The sequence below is a fragment of the Camelus dromedarius genome, chromosome 22, assembly GCF_036321535.1.
Source record: "Camelus dromedarius isolate mCamDro1 chromosome 22, mCamDro1.pat, whole genome shotgun sequence".
Taxonomy (NCBI): Eukaryota; Metazoa; Chordata; class Mammalia; order Artiodactyla; family Camelidae; genus Camelus; species Camelus dromedarius.
This window is the reverse complement of record NC_087457.1, coordinates 17,449,829-17,469,237: the sequence shown is the minus strand read 5'-3', so window position 1 is coordinate 17,469,237 and position 19,409 is coordinate 17,449,829. Positions and strand designations below refer to the sequence as shown.

Below are 19,409 nucleotides of genomic sequence, written 5' to 3'. Positions count from 1 at the left end.
GGAATTGAGGCCAGAAAAGTAGCTTGGGCCAGATCAGTTAGGGCCTTACAGGCAGTGAATCTGACTTCATATTTTACTAATTAAAATAAATACAATGATGAGTCATGGGAAATCCTTATAGGATTTGGAACAGTGGAATAATGTGATTAAACTTTTGTTTTAAAAGGATCTTCCTGGCTGCTGTAAGAGGGCAAGTGTTTAGACACAGAAGTCAGTCAGGAGGCTAGTATAATAGCCCAGGCAAGAGAGAATAATTTTTTGGATTAGGTTGGTAGCAACAGAGGCAGTGAGAAGTGGTAGATCTTGTATATATTTGCTGATGAATTCTCTGCAGGGAGTGAGATGGAGAGACTGAGAGAATAATCAGGATATTTTGGTTGGATCCACTGAGTGAATGGAAGGGTCAGTTACAGGGGAAAGATTATGGGAAGAGCAGGTTCTTGGGTGAGACAAACCTAGATTTCAGTTTTGGACATGCTGAATTTTAGATGCTTATTCATATCCAAGAAGTTATCTTAGTTGGAAAGGTGATTCTGGAGCTTGGGGAAAGGCTGAGGTTAGAGATGTAACTGGGGATTGTCAGCATGCAGATGGTAGTTAAACTGGATAAGATAAAATAAAGAGTGAATGGAATAAACAAGCAAGAGGCCCAAAAATCTATGGAATGCAGCAGAAGCAGCTCTAAGAGGGAAGTTCATAGCAATTCAGGCCTTCCTCAAAAAATAAGAAAGATCTCAGATAAACAACCTAACTTACCAACTTAAAGAATTAGAAAAAGAGGAACAAACAGAACCTAAAGCAGAAGAAAGGAAATAATATAGATCAAAGAGGAAATAAAATAAAGATTTAAAAAATCAATAAAACCAAGAACTACTTTTTTGAAAAAGTAAACAAAATTGACAGACCTCTGGCCAGGCTCACCAAGAAGAAAAAAGAGAGGACCCAAATAAAGAAATGATTGAGGAAATGAAAAGGACGCACTCTTAGATGGCACATCTCTCTGAATGTTGAAACAGCAGGAATTATCACAGGAGTAGTAGGGAAGGGAAAGACAGTGAACAAGAGACTACAATCTTCAGCGAATGAAAGGATGCGATTTTGAGATCACAGGGTAACTGCAGCAATCAGGAATAGCCGATGGTTTAATCCTATGTCACGTGCTTCCGAGAAGCTGGACTCGTTTAAGGACAAGAGAAGTGGTGATGAATCATAAGAAATTCTAAGCAGGGAAAGGGTTTGGGGAAGGAGGGCAGGTTTTGTGGTATTGATGGAGACACCATCAGACAATGAAGTTGAGTGTTTGGAAGATGATCCCTGATTAGAAAGGCTTGCATCTTATTTTGTGATGACTGGTAATGAGGGCAGTGAGAAACGGCTGTCAGGTAAGGTTATGTTTACCAAACTGTATTTAATAAGTAGCCACACGCATGGTGTTATATTGATTTTTGACTTTGAAATAGTGCAGGTGGGCTCAGATTCTCACTTCTACCTTCTCCTGCCTCGGTTTGAAAACCACTGGGTTGTAATATGTATTAATAGAGATCACTTAGAATTTTTTCTAAAATTTAAGAGCAGAAATTTGGAAGAGACGTAAAGTGACTTGAGGTGATTTGGAGATAGGTTAAGGAAGTCTTTTTGTTGGAATTCATTTAAAGAAAGAAAATGAAAATTTAAGCCCTGATGCTGTTTAAATGAGTGTCTCTGCTTTGTGGTTGGAAAATTAGTGTTGATTCTTTTTTTTCCAGAGGAGAAAGTACTACTTAGTGGTCTGAAGAAACAGTTGACTTCGTTTTCTGAGGAAATGATGGATCTGGCTAAGCATCTTCCTGACACTTGGGGAAAACTGAAAAATCCACAGAGGTTAGATGTTACCTGTTTTTGTCAATTGTACTTGTTCTTACGCATTTTCCTATGTATGGGGAATTACTGTTCGTTAAGGTAGACTCATGTATGTGCTTGAATACACACACAAAGACTAATGAGTATGCTTCATAAATATCTTTCCAGTTATTCAGTTGTGCATCAAAAAGTTTAAGGCTTTTCTGTCTGCTTTGTAGGGTATTTTATGAAGCAAAGCACAAAAAAGTTCTTAAGGACACATGAAGGAAAATATTTAAAGTTTAAAATTGTCTTTTTATTTCTGTTTATGGGCCTCTTTCATTTAATTATATTTATAGTTTGGTTACTTGAAATCTATAAATAAAAAGAACTTTTTAAACTGGATAGCCTCGTTTTTCTGATTATTATCTGATATTACATAAGAATTCTACCTAATAGACTATTAGAACAAGAGGCACTCAGATTTTAAAGATTACTTTACAGCTAAAGCATTAGATAACTTGAAATACTTGGATTAATAGACGTTGGACTATTGGTGCCTAGTAGCCAACTCTTCTTGGAACCAGGCCTTGCCCGACCCTTAATTGCTGAATAACTCTCTTATCGAACCTCTAAAAGCAAGAGTGCTCTTGAATGCTGAATGATTACAATGTGGACATAGAATTTTGAGGCAAAAATCCTTTGTAGAAATGTGAAGCAGTTAGTTGAAATAGAATTCTGCAGCATGCAATGTTAATGTATTCCTTTTTTGGATGAGATTTGTGATATATTTTGATTGAGAGATTTCAAAGTGTGAGATAGAAATTCAGCTCTTTTTCAAAGTAATTTTTCCCCTAGCAGTTTGTTTTAGTGGTTTCTATGTAACTTTGAGAATTTCTGAAAGAACTGTCAAATGGGGAAGGGTACTGATAAAGCTATTTCATATTAATTTTTACATTTTTCCCTCCATGAAAGAAGAAGAATCACCATTTATGTGAAAAATTACTGTTCACATGCATTTCAGATTTTTTCTAGGAATTAAAATGTCTATTGGATATAAGTTTACATATGCTTAATGCTTTGTTTTGTAATATCAAAGCTAAATGGGTTTTCTTAAAGTTTGAGAATAAGAAATACTGGGTTCATTTTTAATAAAGGTAGATCTTGTAAAATTTTAGTGTCAAAACAAGAACTAGTTAAATCTGTTATTTCAGGTTCTTTGTAACAAGTCTACAGTTATACTTCACTTATTTAGATTACACCTCTGAACCAGGGGAGAGCAAAAAAGGCCTCCGAACAGCCAAAATACATGCCATAAGCGTGAATTCAAGCTCACTTAACTGCATTTCCAGTGGAGTGAGTGCATGAGGCTACATTCAGAGCTTATTTGCTTTTTGTTTATAGAAATAGTTTGACAAGCTTGGATACCTGCTTAACATGAAAACCAGGTATGGATAAAGAATGACACCAGCTGAAAGTTACAGTTGGCAATCCATGAAGAAACGGATAAAACTATAAAAATTAGAATTTACAGCTCTTAAAATAGAGCAGTTTGAGGTTTGTTACAGAAGGGAACAGCTTTATGCATCAGTGGACTTGGAGAGTATTGGATACTACTTAGTCATTGGTTTAAGCTAAGTACATATCTGTTGTATTGCTGATATGTACTCGTCATTCTGCTGGGTGCTAAGGTATCTGCAGGCTGCTAATATACATAATGACAATTCTAATAAAGAAGGAAAAGTACATTATGCCTTACTGAGGAAGGCAGGACAGCCTTTGATACTTTATAGAGCTAATAGTTAACTTAATGAAACATATCATTCTCTGATGTTAGCGCAGGAGAAATAAGCCCTTAGAGTCTTGTTGGTTAAACCATGAGTCATTGTTGCTATGCTTAGTTGTTACAGCATTCCCTGTGCATTTAACAATTAAACTGTGTCACATGTCTGTTCCTACTAAAGTATTTACATGCAGTTCTTATAGTTGAATACCTGTGTAGAGTGCTAAGTGTTCTTTATAAGATTTGAAGAACTTTAGAATGTTAGAATTAGTGAGTTTTTATTTTGAATTTAATTTTGCTTTTGCTTTTGTTTGTATTGATATAGACTTTGTCAGCTTAAGCTCGAGCTCAATTTTGGAGTACTGTTAATGGTGCTGTTTTTGGTGTGGAAATAACTCATGAATGACTCAACACTTGATAGTTTATTCCCATGAATGATCAAATTTTTATTTGAATCATTAATATAAAACTTTAAAGGTCATGTCACATTTTATTCAGTATTGAATACAGAAAAATTAGAAGAGCTAAACAAAATCATTGGTTAAATAGTAAAACATATCTCTTTGCACATCATAGGCCCTTTTCTCCTTCTAGTTTTTACTTTTATGAAGTAACTAAAAATTGCTTTAATAAACCCTGATTTGAGATAATATGCCTCATTTTACACTCTAGTAGTGGTTTTCCTTTCCAGTTAACCGGGTTTGGATATAATATAGCCATTTTAATATAGTCACTTAGTTAAAATGTTATATTAGCAACTATAATTCAGGAGTTAAGAAATCAGTTCATGTTTATTGACATACATCTTCTCCATATTTTCTTAATGGTTGTGTTTGCCCACAGTTAGGAGATTTTTTTTTCCTTTTCCAAAGAATACGTGTCTAGTTTTGAGATTTTTGAAGATGTAAAACAGCACTGTTTTTGAGTTATAACATAACTATTCTTATGTGTTACAGTTGGCACTAGTAATTGGTTAGTAAATTGAAAATGTTAAGTAAAACCTGGGGTCATAAAATTTTTCTTTTAACTTAATTTATGAGTGTGTATCTTGTTCCCATGGCTTTTTAATTAAATATAGGCCTGCTGTTTGGAGTTTTCAGAGTGTTTCTTGTTTAAAGTGCACACATAAAATATCATCTACAGTTTCTGGTTTCAGTTTCTGGTTTCAGTTTCTTTAAAGTGGAGTGAAAATTTAAGACACTTGGAGCAATCTGAATGTAGAGTCTGAGGAGTTTTAAAGATTTTTCTTACAAACTTTCTAGTTATTTTAACTGTAGTTAATCAGAACTTTTTTCAAAAGGAAATTTGCTAAGCTTTTCCACTTGTTCAACTTAGAATTCAATGAAATAGTGGTTTTGTGTGTGTGTGTATGTGTTTGTGGTTATGTGTCATCAATTTGATACATTTAATTAAATTAATAACCATAAAAAGTATAATTGGCATAAGCACTTAGTTTGGGACCAAATACTACTGACACTTAGTAAGCATGCAAGTCAACTGTTGAATATAGAAGTACCTTGCTGTTCTAGGGAGCAGCCCGGGAGCTGTAAGCATATAGTGGGTGTTAAAGTATGAAGAGCAACTTTAATCCAATGTGTTCTTTAAGTGAAGGTCAGTTTAGAAAGCTGCTTATTAAAAAGCATTAAAACTTGTCTTTAGGGTTAACACAATTACAGTTGAATTAACTTTTCTTAAATTTTGTTTTTAGGGTTTCTATGCTATTGAAGTATATTTCAGAAAATCTGTGTTCATTGAGGAAGATGATACTTGGTTCTACTGAGAATGAACTGAGGCCCAGCAGTAGTTTTCATTTATTACAACTGGAAGATCCAGCTGCTGGTGAAGTACAGCAGGAACAAATTAGAGAACATAAAATTTTAACTACAGTTAAAGATGAGTCATGGGATATGACACCGGATAATTTAATTGAACATGATGGGGAAAATGTACTTGGAAATGAAGTGAGACAAGAAGATGGATTTGAAGATGGACTAGAAGACAATAAGTTGAAAGAGAATACAGAAAGAATTTGTTTGAACTCGTTAGATATTACAGAAGCTGAACTCCAACTTTTGGAACAACAGGCTCAGGAAAAATATCTCAGTGATGTTACTTGCAAGTCTCCTGAGGTACTAAATAAAGAGGAAACAGTTTCATTTACTAGCGGTGGTTGGCTGGTTTTTTTCTGTAGAGGGGCAGATAGTAAATATCTTAGGCTTTGCAGACCATACAGTTTCTGTTGTAACTACTCAGTTCTGCCAGTTCATTGTGAAAGCAGTTACAGACAGATAGCCTGTCTGAGTTTCAATAAAACTTTGTTTACGAAAGCAACAGGTGGGCTGGGTTTGGCTTGTGAGCTGGAGTTTGCTACTCTGACTAAGTATGATAAGCAGCATTTTATAGCGGAAAGATTTTAGTGTCAGTACACAATTTTTATAATTTGCTTAGCATTTCTCTTGCTTTTCACCTAATACCTCTTATTTTTGTGGATTCCCTGCATACCTACTAGTGTTTACTCTTCTATATTTAATTTTTGAAAATAGTTTTATTTCTTCATATGGATTTTCTTTACTTGCTATTGTGAGGGTTTCTGATAAACTGTTTTGCTTGACGCTAACCTTTACTGTCACCTGGAGAGTCAGTAACCTATATTTTTTTCTTAATAGATTACTGTTAAACTTTCCATATTTTCTCTCAACTTCATGTTTAAATTTCTAATTATTATGTTATGATTTGAGTAGTTTAATTTGTGACATTATGTTTTTCTACTGGCTAAATTAAGCATATATTTTGAAATAGTAAAGTTGTATTGGAGGACTCATTTCTTTTATTGTGAATACAAAAAGAGACATATATAGCTGTATACTTTCTATCTCAGTTGTTTTTATTAACTTAAAAATTTACCTGTATTGCCTATATTTGGTAGAATTTTATAAATTTTCCTTTATAATAATTAAGTTTTAAATTTTTAAAAATTAGATTTGAAAGTCATTTAATAGGATTATTTCCTCAGTTCTCTAAGGCCAAGTCTCAGTATTTCTCTATGGTATGTATGGTAACTATATTAGCAATCACTTCTATCAGTATATAAATGCATTTTATTTTTACATTGTTTTCAAACTATTTTCATACCAACCATTTGTAAAACAGATTCCCCTTTTGGGAAATATCTTTTGTTAATGTCTGCATTACCTTTTGATTTTCTGGAAATTTCCCATTAGGTATTTACTTTAAAATGATATGGTTCATATAATGATACAGAAATATGATAAGGATTTCATGATCTGACTGACATCTTTTACCCCAATTATTGCCATTTTTTATTTTATAATGGTTATTAGCTCATAAAAATTAATTCAAGACCTCATTTTAAAAATAAAAGAATTTTTCTTTCCCTGTATAAAACTTATTTTAAAATCTTTTTTTTTTTAAGCTTAATTTTTACAAGTTATTTAAGGCTGTACTTCATTTTCCTACTTCCAATTTAAAGATTAGACTTTGTTTTGGATTCTTTTTTTTCCTTTTTGTGGATTTCTTTTATGCAAATTCTTATCTTGTTAGACACTTGGTTCCTGGGGATTTCCAAATGATTGTAGTTTCCTCATATCCAAACATTGGCAATAGCTGAATAAGTAACTTATCTGACCCTGTTTTTCAAATACATGTAGATACTATTTGTAAAATAGCAGTTTATTTAAAGGTATTAATTATAATCACAGTAGCTTTTTGTGATTTTTAAAAATCTGTGGATGTAAAAGAACACCCATTGTTCCTGGCTTTGTATAGAATTTTTCAATACTGCAGAGAAGTTCTTGTCCTCAAGAAGTTTGGGAAACACAGTTTGAGATTTTTAAACCCTAGCTGAACTTGTCACTATGTACTCTCATTTAGAGAGTGTGGGCTTTAAGTCTGTTTATCTATCTTGTTTATCTTCCCAATTGTATTTCTTTGTCTTTTTGTTTGGTTCTTTGTTTCTTTCTTTGTTTTTGTGTTTATTCCTCCTTCCCTTTTTCCCTCCTGACCATTCTCTCTCCTTTTCTTTCTGTCTACCTATCATAAAAACATATAAGCATGTATTATAAATTTATGTATAGAGAAGAATAGGAAATGGTCTAAAGATATTTAGTGCATAGAAGCCTTATTTTGCACAAAAGAGGGTATGGAGTCAATTATTACTGGAAATTAATGTTTGAAATACAATTTTGTTAAAAAAAGCATTTGTCTTCCAAGGATAATGAAGAGGATACATCTTACGTAATTGAGAGTGATGAAGATTTAGAGATGGAGATGCTCAAGGTATGTTTAAAATTAGAGATGGAGATGCTTCAAGTATGTTTAAAATTATGGAAAATTACTCCCAGTTCTTTCCAAGGGGCATTAATTAAGTAAAACATTACCTAATTCTAAACTGATCCCACCAAAATGAGATTGCTTTCACTTCTGTAACATTAGATTTTGTTTTCCATTTCGTATTTCTTTGTATCTTCATATGGTCTGTGAGTAATGTGGTGGTGGTGGAGGTGGAGGAGGAGGACGAGGAGGAGGAGGAGGAGGAGGACGAGGACGACTAATTTTGACATACCAGAAAAGCATACTAATACGTTTTCTGTCCTTTCTTAGGTCAGTTTCTTTTAACCTTTGCCTGGAACGTGGGTAGTGATTCAGCTGTCTAGTCCTGAAATAGGTTTCTCTTTTTTCTCTGTGTACCCCCTTTCATTTGGGAGTTCTGTTTTTATACATTCCATATTCTCCTTTACTTCCTTTGGTCTTATTTACTGTGGATGTTTTCTGTTTATTACATATAATTTCCTAATGTTTTATATGGTTCAGTTTCCCCCTATTTTGTTATCAGAGTTGAAAATTTTACTTTGTAATTTATGGATTTTCTACTTCTTCACCCAACCTCCAGTTTCTTTGTCAGGTCTTAGAAACCAAGAAGGACAATAAGAAAAGCCTAAATTTAGCTAAATTAAGTGAAAAATGAAGAAAAAGACAGACATTCACTATTATGCATACTTTTTAGTTCTCATCTTTAGGTTGATGGGATTTTTCTCTGTAGGTAATGAGATGAAATTCCTGGTTCTTTAGTTTTGAGGCAACGTAGTGAGTAGTGATTAGAAATGTGGGTTCTGAATGTAGATGTGGGTTCAAATTCTAGCTTCTCCATTTCTTAGCTGTGTGACTTTGGGCAAGTTTAGCTTTTTGATACTCAGTTAACAGTTGTAATTGTTATTAACGTGTTACTTGTGAAGAGTTTACAGAAGAGCCTGACATTTCCTAAGTGTTTAATAAATACTAGCTAACAGTCATAAAAGAACATGAATGCTAACTCCTGCTCCTTTATTGATTAGCCATTTCTCTGAGGAGGGCTGGTAAAATAGTGCATTTATAAGATACGTGTGGATGTCTACAAACCTATATTATGTATTGAACCTCTTAGAAGGCAGCCTGGATGCCCATATGAGAGGACTTTATTTCCAAAATGCTTTTTTAAGTATATTTGCTGACTTGAATAAAATATCAGAAAGAGAAGCACTTTTTTTCCTTTTCTAGGCCCGAAATGATTACACTTTTAAAAAAAACCTTTAAAGTTAAACTTATTAAGTGGAAAGTTTAATAAAAAGAGAAAATGAGAACTGTGGTTTAAGTGGTTCTTCCTGTAATTTCTCAGTAAAAATTTTTTACAGATGAACAGTTTTGAAATATCCTAACATTTTTTAAATAGGTAATTTTCATTTAAGGGAGGAAATCAGATGTCAAGCCGAAATGTAAATAAACAAACTTCATTTCACATTTGTAATATTTCTTTCCTAAAATTATTTGAATCTTTTTGTTGTTGTTTTGACAGTTCCCAAAACACATTTATTGTTTTCTTATAGTTTAAACCTTATGCTTACTCAGAAGGAAGATGATATAGAGAAACTCCTTACAAAAATAACATGAAAACCTACATTTACTGCTTGGGAATTGAAAACATTGAAGTATGATAAAGAAAAAAATGTTTTAAATAATCTAAATTCAAAATTTATGATAACTTCCCCTAGGGGCAGTTCATTATATGCTATTAATGAACCCTGTTTATGCTGGAAGTATTCCATCTTTGGCCTTGTGCCTCAGAAACCATTCTTGAGCACATATTTAAACTGGAGCACACATGTTCTTTTGTGGTATTGCTTGCACATCTGCCAGCTTTGAACAAAATTGTAGGCTCTGTTAATAATAGTCCTTTTGTGTTTGCTGAAAAAGATACGACACTGTCAGTGATTTTGCTTTTAAAATTTCTTTTAAACATTCAGTCTTTAGAAAATCTAAAAAGTGACACGGTAGATCCAGTTCATTCAAAATGCGTGGAAAAGGAGAGAAATCTGGGTCTTCCTTCTGAAGAAGATGACGAAGATAAGAATGAAGCTATTGAAGAGGAAGAAGCTGATGAAGGTAAGCACTGTGATATGTGTGCAGTCACTCACCTCTGATACCTACCACTGATTTTAACTCAGCATCTATGTTTAAACATTTGGGAGGTCAGGAACTTTGTGGCACGTAGTTAGTTAGGTCCTAAACACTTGTCATCAGATCCGTTAGTGCTTTTGGTCTTCATAAATCACAATCTTACTGTTTATAAAAATAGAGTAATAGAAGTGTTGTGTCACTGGGTAATCATGGTGATGTGAAACTTTTCATCCTGAATTTTATACTTTGTCAAAATCATAAAAAAATCATTAAGAAATCGCAAATTAATGACTGATATTATTAGACGTTATTGTAAATGGCATGGGTACGTAGTGTCTCTCCTTCAAGAGCTTATTACTTGGGACAAATGGCACAGTGTTAGATGGCAGAGTGGACACATTTTCATCCTGTGTGTGTGAATTCTAGTAGAGAATCCACTAAACCAACCTTCTATCATTTAAGTGTAAATGATGGTATTCATGATGACAAGCTGTGGGTGTGTTCTCATGAAGTAGAACGCTCTCTAGAGCTAATTTTGGTCAGTGTTATAATATGGAAGATTTAAAATGCATTTTTAGGTGAAAAGTATACAAACATAACTCCATTCTGCTATGCAGTTGGAATTATGGTTAGAGATATGGTGGAGTGGTAGTTAAAATGAAGATTTTATTTTATCTGTAGAATTTATTTGTGACCATAATGTAATTTCTGCTTACTATTAATTGAAAGTTGGTTATTGTATAAAATTTGGAATAGTATTTTGCTTGCTATGGTTGGCTTTAAATGTTAGTTTTTAGAAGTATGGCAAATTCCAAAACTGGTTTTTTTTAAAAGGCTGTCAAAATGTGACCCACAACAGAGTTCTAATCCTTAGTATTAGGTAATTAATCAGAGGGTTTACCCAGAATCATGACTGGTATACAGAGGACCAAGTTGGGTGAATTTAAAAGGCAGAACAGTAACTTTTGGTACCTACCACTATATTCTTTAAAATAAGTCAATGAAATAAAACTTATTCCTTCTCATCTTGTGTACTTCTGTTTTAATATGAATGCCCATTTTATTTTAAGACTGTTTGTTACCAGGACCTACTGCAGAGCAAGTTATTTGCCTCAAGACATACTTTGGCCATTCCAGTTTTAAGCCGTGAGTATAATCTTAGTTACTTAAATTGCATACTTACTGTTTTCTTCACAAGGAAAAAAAGCAAATAAATTTTATTTAATAGTAAAAGCACAGCTTCAGTATAGTTTATACATACCACACAGTATTTCCTCTGAGTGACTGCAAAATTATTTTGAAGTAATATTTATGTAAGATTCATATCTGCAGATTGTTTTTATAAGTGAAGAAAAAATTTTTTTTCTTTTTACCCTAGAGAGTTCTGGGTAGAAACTACTTTAAATACATTAATTAATCTTAATTTAATGCTGACTTGTGATTATTAAATAAGTATCTATGTGCCTGTTTTGTGCATCTTATTGTCCAATGTATGTTGATGTAATAGAAATTCATAAGACAACAATTTGAAGAACAGTGATAGGCTTCTCAGTTTTAACATATTCAAATGTATTTACATCTAAGGGGGCACATTTTAAGTATTAAAATGATATGAATAAATATGAGATGAAGAACAAGTAAATTTGAGTAAAACTAATAAGAATGTAAAAAATCTAGACTATTTGTCCTGTTCTGGGAATTTAAAATTTAATCCATGGAAGCATTTCTTTCCTTTTTCTTTTTGATCTTAATCATTTTTTTCTTTTGTTAAACTACGTCCTACGCTTAGAAAAATGCAAATGTACGGATCAATGAATTTTCACGAAGTTGGCACCGTATGCAACTGAGTCAGATAAAGAAGAACAAACAGATCATTAGCCACATACTAGAAGGTCACCTTTCTAATTGATTTTTCCCTCCCTCAACATTTTATTGAAAACAATTTGAAAGATACAGTGAAGTTGAAAGAGTTTTTTTTACTGTGAATTCCTATACATTCACCATTTATTCACTATTGACATTTTACTATAATTGCTTTATCACTTATTGATCATGTCTCTAGTCAGTTTTTAAAATGCACCTCAAAGTGAATTGTAGACATCATTACACTTCCCCCAAGTACTTCAGCATGTGAATCTTTAACTGTAGTTAAAGACTGATTTATTTATTTTTACTTTTGGTATAAAATTTACATGCAAGAAAGTGGCCAAACCTTATGTATTTAACATTTGCAAATCTTGTGTGCATGTGCACACCCATCTAACCTAAACTCTTTTTAGAAATACGAAACATTACAGTCACTCCCCAAAGTTCCTTCATTTCCCTTTTCAGTCTGTCCTTTCCCTGAGAACATTTCTCTTATTTATTTTAAATCGGTGATTCTGTTGGATATCTAGGCTGAATCTTGGAATTTATTTTATACTTCAGATAAATATAATAAAATGTAATATATATACAAATGGAAATCCTAGTTGTTCAGTCAGCTTGAATGGGAGGTTGGTCAAATGGGGCTCTTTGTCTTAAAGTTCCAGGGTTCATCCATTTTTATAGATGCTCAAAAATGTAAAAGAAATTCTGTTAGAGGAAGTGAAAAATTTAAATGGGTTTCAACTTGTCCCTTGGGTTTTTTGTTAGTAAAACAGAACAGCTTTTTGCTTTTCATCCTCCAGGGTTCAGTGGAAAGTGATTCATTCTGTATTGGAAGAAAGAAGAGATAATGTTGTTGTCATGGCAACTGGTAAGTTGTACTTAAGCAAATAACCTAATGCTCAATAATAAAATGTAAAGGTTTTGAGATGCTTAGTATTTCCTTAAACTCTCAAAATGCAAACACAAATGCAAATGGTACAAAATATAGAAGAGAATGAACTGAGGGTAGATGGTCAAATATGTGCTTGAATTATCTCTTAGGAAGATAGCACATTAGTAGTGACCATTCATCTCATACAAGTACATTGTAAGAAGAAATCAAAGTACCAAGGACTTGGTTTTATTTCTATGAGTGTATTATTTTTATTTTAAGGATATGGGAAAAGTTTGTGCTTCCAGTATCCACCTGTTTATAAAGGCGGGATTGGCCTGGTCATCTCTCCTCTTATTTCTTTGATGCAGGACCAAGTGCTCCAACTTGAGTGAGTAATGTTTTCATTACTGTGTTACCCCCCTCCCCAACTTTTTTTTTTCTCCTGTGAAGGAAATACTTGGTTTATCATGCATGTTAAAACCTAGTTCCCAGTAATATATTTCTTTAAGTGTTGCTTTATCTTTATTAGCACTAAATGCCACTTCAGTGGGAGAGCTTATCTTCTTTCTTGAGTTCTCTGTAATACAGGGCTACCAGATGGCCCTGATAAAAATTTTTTTAAAAGCAAATTTTATGCCACTTTACATTGCATATCTCAAAATTCGTTTCTGTTTTGGTTAGCCTTCCTTTTTGGCTTTGTATAAAGTATATACATGAAGGTATATTTTTCATTTATGAAAAAAATTTAGATTTCTTTCACCTGAGCTTGCAGTCTTTTTGAAAAAGCCATCTTAACCACCCATCTTCTAATACAGCCCTTGAAAGAATTTAGTTATCAAATTAGTGAGTTACAAAAAGAGATTGCAAAGAAGAAGAGTGTACATCGTTGTATTTCTTTGTTCCTTCTCACTTAAAAATGAAGTTGATACTTGTAGTGGGGACAGGATTCCAGAATATCTGCTTTTCTTCTTGCAGAATGTCCAACATTCCAGCTTGTTTCCTTGGATCAGCACAGTCAAAAAATGTTCTAGAGGATATTAAATTGTAAGTAATTTATATGCTTTCTGATCATGTGGTCAGGTGTCTATTGTATGTGAGAGAATTTTGTACATAAAAAGATTTTATTTAGTGCATGAACATGTCAATAATTTTAAAATATTTCAAACTCATAGAAACTTATTTTTAATTCTTGGACTGGAAGATTTGCATTGTAATCATAGAATTGAAAAATTTTGGTTTTTAGAAGAGAACTTGAAGAGTATGTAGTCTTGTCTCAATTTACAAATGAGGAAACTTGAATCCCAGAGAAAACATTTTGCCCGAAGTCACCCTATGAATTAATGGCTGAGTAGGGGCTGGATTCTAGATCTCTTGCCCCACCAATCCTATCGTGGCATAATTCCTAACAAGATTAATATCTCAGACACAAACAAAAGTATGTGTGTATATCTGCTAACATATACATGCATATAAATATTACATACACACCAGTTGGGTGACTATTTCTTTAATTGTACTATATTTCCTTTCCTGTTTGTTTTCGTAGAGGCAAATACCGGATTGTATACATAACTCCAGAATTCTGTGCGGGTAACTTGAACCTACTTCAGCAACTTGAGGCTAATATCGGTAAGTGGTATGACAGGATCTTTGTAAGTATTTATTGAATTGAGATATGGTTTAAACTTATGGATGGATACTTTATTTCACTTTTGTTAGGTTTATTTCAAATGTTGTCTCCTCCAGGTAACCTCTGCCTCTCCAACTTGGTGTCTTTCCCATCTTGTCCCATAGTACCGTATAATTCCTTCTGCTATAGAAATCAGGCTCCCGCATTCTAACTACCTGTTTTTGTATCTCTCTTCTGCTAGACTATAAACTTTACAGGGACGAATGCCATTCTTATTTATTTATATTTCCCTAGTGCAGCGCCTGGCATACAGGAGGCATTTAAATGTATTGTAGAATGAATGTTGAATCTTTGATTCTGTGAAATTATAATTTCCTTTTTTTCATATTCTGAATCTAAATTAAATCAATATAGTGGCTTTCTACCCTTGTTCTTCATGAGAATCACCTTTCAAACTTTAGAAAAATGTAAGTCCCTCCAACCTTGAAAATTGTGATTTAACGTGCCTGGGGTGAGTCTGTGGCATCTGTATTTTTTTCACAGGTGTTTCAGGTTGGAAACCACAGTACCTTTGATTATTTGCTACCAGGAAGTATGACTAATTAAAAAAAATAGATACTAAGTCAGAGACTATTTCCTAGAAAATGTAAATATAGAATTAGCAAAAGCTGGCACCATTTTCTTTTGTACTTAAAAAATGTTTGTCTGTTTTTCCCTTCTTGATGGTTAGACTTAGTAATCCAAGAGTTGCAATCACAGCTTCTATTCCAAATGCACATATTTCAAACATTCAGTAGAACCAACTAATCTTAGTTTTCTAATATAATATGATCCCGTTGTATAATTATGCATTAAAATAATCCCTAATATGTAATGTTTTTAACGTTGGGACATCTCATTTAATGGTTACTTGCATATAACTCTAGGAAGACATTTAACAATTTCTCTAACAATATAATGAAAACAAATATAGATCTTTTTAGTATGTGTTAAATACCAACAAAAGAATGGAGGTAGAAATTAACATTTGATTAAATATTTATCAGAAAGTACGTCTATCAGCTGTTTAACTCCTTTATTGGCATATTATATTTTTGCCTTTAACGGAAAACAAATTTGGTGTGTCTCCTTTTAGGTTGTATAAAGTTCTTGTATTTCACTTCAGATTAAGCCAAATAACGTTAGCCATATAAATTCTATGGTTTTATCGCAAAAGCTAGCTAGGGTCTGTGTCCATAGTGGTCTGGATATATTTTGTTCCATTTTAGTATTTGCTTTGTTTCTCTGATAGAGTTAATTAATAATTAACTTCAGAATTTACTTAGATTCTTTTGACAGGTAATTAATTCTATTTTTATTTTTGTAATTGATTAAATTACGAACACTGCAATTATTAGAGCTGAATATTCTTGCAGAAGATGGAGGAAAATGCTCTTTTTGGTTGACTGTCAATAGTGAATGAAATAAGATAATATCTGTGAAATATTTTAACTTGGTTTTTGTTTGCAGGAAATTGTAAAATGCTTGCAAGAGTGACTATACTAAGAATTTTATTTGTACAGTAGTCTGACATTTAGCTAATCTGATTTATGATTTTTATAAGTGTTACTATTTAAGTAGTATGAGTTTATAACAGAAGCAGCAAACAGAATTTTATGTAGAGACTCCTGTAATTGTCTTGTAACTTTGGAAAAAAGGCGTGAAATGGCAGGTGTGCCAAAATGAAATATGTACTGGACCTGGGCAGACACTTGAACTTGCATATTTAAAGCAGAAGTTGGCAGATGCTTGCCTAAACTGATTGCAAGGGACAAAGTTTGGTTCCATTAAAAGCCAGTTAGTCAAACCTATAGTTTTACGGAAGGTTTTAATTTAATATAAAGGAGGAAGCTATCATCTTTGTTTTAACCTATTTAATTTAAAATCTGGGTCATTTTGTTTCTAAAGCTGAAGAAGTATAGTGATAACACTGAATTTTTCCCAGGCACTCAGCAGTAAACAGAATTTTGATGTGAATCAAACCATATTTGCTCGTATTTAGTAGGTTCCTTTCTTTTTTCCTTTTTTTTTTTTCTGCTTTCTTTCTTTTCCAACTTTGTTGTAGTTGGTAATCTCGACGAATTGTAATTATATGCATATCTGTCTCTTAGAATTTTGAGCGCCTCAAGATCATGGATTGCATTTTGTTAATTGTTTTATTTCTAGAGATGTTTGGAACATAGTGGGCATTTAATAACAACAAACAACAACAACAACAATAGTAATAGTTTTTAATTTTATTGAACTGTCTTTTATGCCAGGCCCTATCTTAGCATTTTATCTCGATGATCTAATTTAATCTTCAGAGTAACTAAAAAATGTTAGGCACTTTTATTATCTGCTTTTTATTTGTGGGAAACTGGCAGGTGGAAGCTTAAGTTATGTGCTCAAGGTAATATAAGTGCTAAGCCAGGTTATGTATGCAGGTAATCTGACTCCAGAGCACATGTTTTTAATCTCGCCACTGGTGGCAACACCTTGTAAACACTCAGTTTAGTACCAAGTAGAGATCATCCCCATTGAAGGAAAAATTATTTTTGTCTTAAGTATTGGTATTTGGTAATCGAGGGCAAAAGCATTACTGACATTACTTTGAAACATCTGAAGACGTTTTAATGGGTGGTTATGTAATAAAGCCCTTTTCTGAAAGGCATTACTGTACACTGTTGATTCCATTTCGGTGTGAGTGTGTGGCATGGGGGAGGAGTAGAGGGGTTGCTGGGGGAGGAAGTTCTTTCTTACCTACTTTGTACATAATGAGGTTTAGTTCTTCCCTTATCATTTTATATTAGAAAATGTGGATATCATCCTGTCTTCCAAAACTGACATTTCAGAGGAACTCTCTGCAATATAATATCTGATCAGTCATGGACAGTGTTGCATTTAATCTCAGTAGAAATGTCCTGACTTTGTCTCTTTGATAGCTAATCCATGAGATAAGATTGAAAGTATTACCAAACAGAAATAGAGCAGCTCTTTTTTTTTAGGGCTTTATTGTTGCAGATGAGTGATAGCTTTGAGGACATAGTAATAGGAAGCAATTAATTTCTCTGGGGAATAATGCTGAAAGCTGAAATTCCATAAAGATGTTGTTTGCAAAATATGTATTTCCTTTTTTTATCCGTATGCCTTTTATCCATATATCTCCCCTCATCTATTCTCAATAATGATTTTTGGTGTTATCTCATGTTATTTATGCTTATATTTTTATAGGAACCAAATACTTTGATTTGAATTATGTATTTTGCTTCCTATTAGATTTATATGTTCTAAGTGAAGACAGTGATAATGATTTAGATGGCTTACTTTTTTTTGAACTTCAATTTTTATTTTCCTCATTTATATATTTTTCTTTGTTTCTTTGTTTGTTTTGTTTCTCTATCTTTTTTTTTTTTAATAGGTATTACAGTTATTGCTGTGGATGAGGCTCACTGTATTGCTGAGTGGGGACATGATTTTAGAAGTTCATTCAGGTCTTTGGACTCCCTAAAGGCAGTACTCCCGAAGGTAAGCTTTGCCAAGTGCAATGCCTTGAAATGACTTTCTTACCGGGGGAGAGTCCAGGATTGGGGAATGGCCAAAAAGCTGAAGATTTCTCTGTGAAAGGGCAAATGGATGATGTAAGCAGGGGAAAGATTTTTTTAAAAATTCTAACTTTGGCTTCCTTCTAAGGTTGGCATGTAATTTATTGAGGAATACTATAGAACAGCTGGCAAACTTTTTCTGAAACAACCAGATAAATATTTTAGGCTTTATGGACCCACATATATGCTCTCCATTACATTTAGTCACAGCTCCATCCTTCTGGTGCTCGGGCCAGAATTTTTGGAATTTCTTCAACTCCTCTTATTGTCACAGTCCATCCCACATTTAAACAACAAAGAGACCTCATGAGGTCTTCAGGACATGTACAGAATCTGATCACTTCTCTGTCCATCCCTACCAGCGCCTGGTACCAGGCGCCGTCTCCTTTCATCTGGGCTGCTTATTACAGCAGCCTCCTGGTTGGTCTTCTGCTTTCACTCTTCCCCTCCTCAGTGTGTTTCAATACAGCGTCCAGAGTGACACTCCCAAAATGTAAGTCCAATAGATCATGTCTTCTGCTCAGAACCCTCTGGTAGCAGACCATTTCACTCTAAGTAAAGGCAAACACCCCATATCTGTTTTCTCTTTGACCTCACCCTCTGCTGCTTGTCTCCTCTTTTGCTGGGTTCCGGCCACACTGTTTGCTCTCCTTGGTATTGGTCCTCCTACCGTAGGGCTCTGTTCCCACTCTTCCCTGTCCCCGAATAATTTTCATCCAGGTCATTCACATGGTGTGTCCCTTACTTTTCTCAGGTCTTTGCTGAAATACTACTTTTTTATTTAGGCCTCCTAGGCCACCACATCCAGAATTTCACATGGACTCCTCTACCGCAATTTCTAACATTTCTCGTATTTTTCTGTTGTTTTGTAAAAAGCACTTACTGCTGTCTAGCTTAATGTACTGTATTTTGTCTGTTGCCTGTGGGTCTCCCCCTAGATATTCTTTATGGGGAGGGTTTTTTTCTTGCTTTGGTTTATAAAATCTAGAGCAGTCCCTGGCACAGAGTGGATGTTCTATAAATAATTAAGTAAATGAATAAATAAATTCTGATGAAAAAGCTGAGAATCTGAGAAAGAACTCTCCCACACAGGCAGTGAGTGGTGGGGCTGGGCAATGCTACACCATGAGACATTGCTTGCTGCTAAAGCAAATGACTTGAAAGAAGTTTTAAATGGGTTTTGTCCTAAAGTAGAGCATGGTCCAGTAAAGGAGTTTAGGTTTGTACCTATAAAAGTAAAAAGCAGTAGTACCAAATGATAAATGGTGTATGGAACAGTGAATTTTATAGGAAGGTTAATTGTGTTAATAGCACTTGTAATAGAGAAAGAAGAGACTTGTATGGCAGAAGTCACTAGTTTTA

General features: G+C 33.6%; 1 protein-coding gene across 7 annotated transcripts in view; it reads left to right on the top strand.

Annotated features, from left to right (window-relative positions):
* Positions 1 to 19,409, top strand: part of WRN (WRN RecQ like helicase) — an 89,586-nt gene that overhangs the window by 25,523 nt on the left and 44,654 nt on the right. For 6 of the 7 annotated variants that reach the window (XM_031440164.2, XM_010987990.3, XM_010987987.3 and 3 more), the window contains 10 exons: positions 1,746 to 1,860; positions 5,310 to 5,730; positions 7,832 to 7,897; positions 9,898 to 10,036; positions 11,122 to 11,197; positions 12,721 to 12,788; positions 13,074 to 13,182; positions 13,770 to 13,838; positions 14,341 to 14,423; positions 17,864 to 17,970. In XM_031440164.2, coding sequence (XP_031296024.1) covers positions 1,746 to 1,860; positions 5,310 to 5,730; positions 7,832 to 7,897; positions 9,898 to 10,036; positions 11,122 to 11,197; positions 12,721 to 12,788; positions 13,074 to 13,182; positions 13,770 to 13,838; positions 14,341 to 14,423; positions 17,864 to 17,970 — 1,253 coding nt within the window. The remainder of the gene's footprint in view (positions 1 to 1,745; positions 1,861 to 5,309; positions 5,731 to 7,831; positions 7,898 to 9,897; positions 10,037 to 11,121; positions 11,198 to 12,720; positions 12,789 to 13,073; positions 13,183 to 13,769; positions 13,839 to 14,340; positions 14,424 to 17,863; positions 17,971 to 19,409) is intronic. The other variant, XM_064477483.1, reaches the window with a different exon arrangement.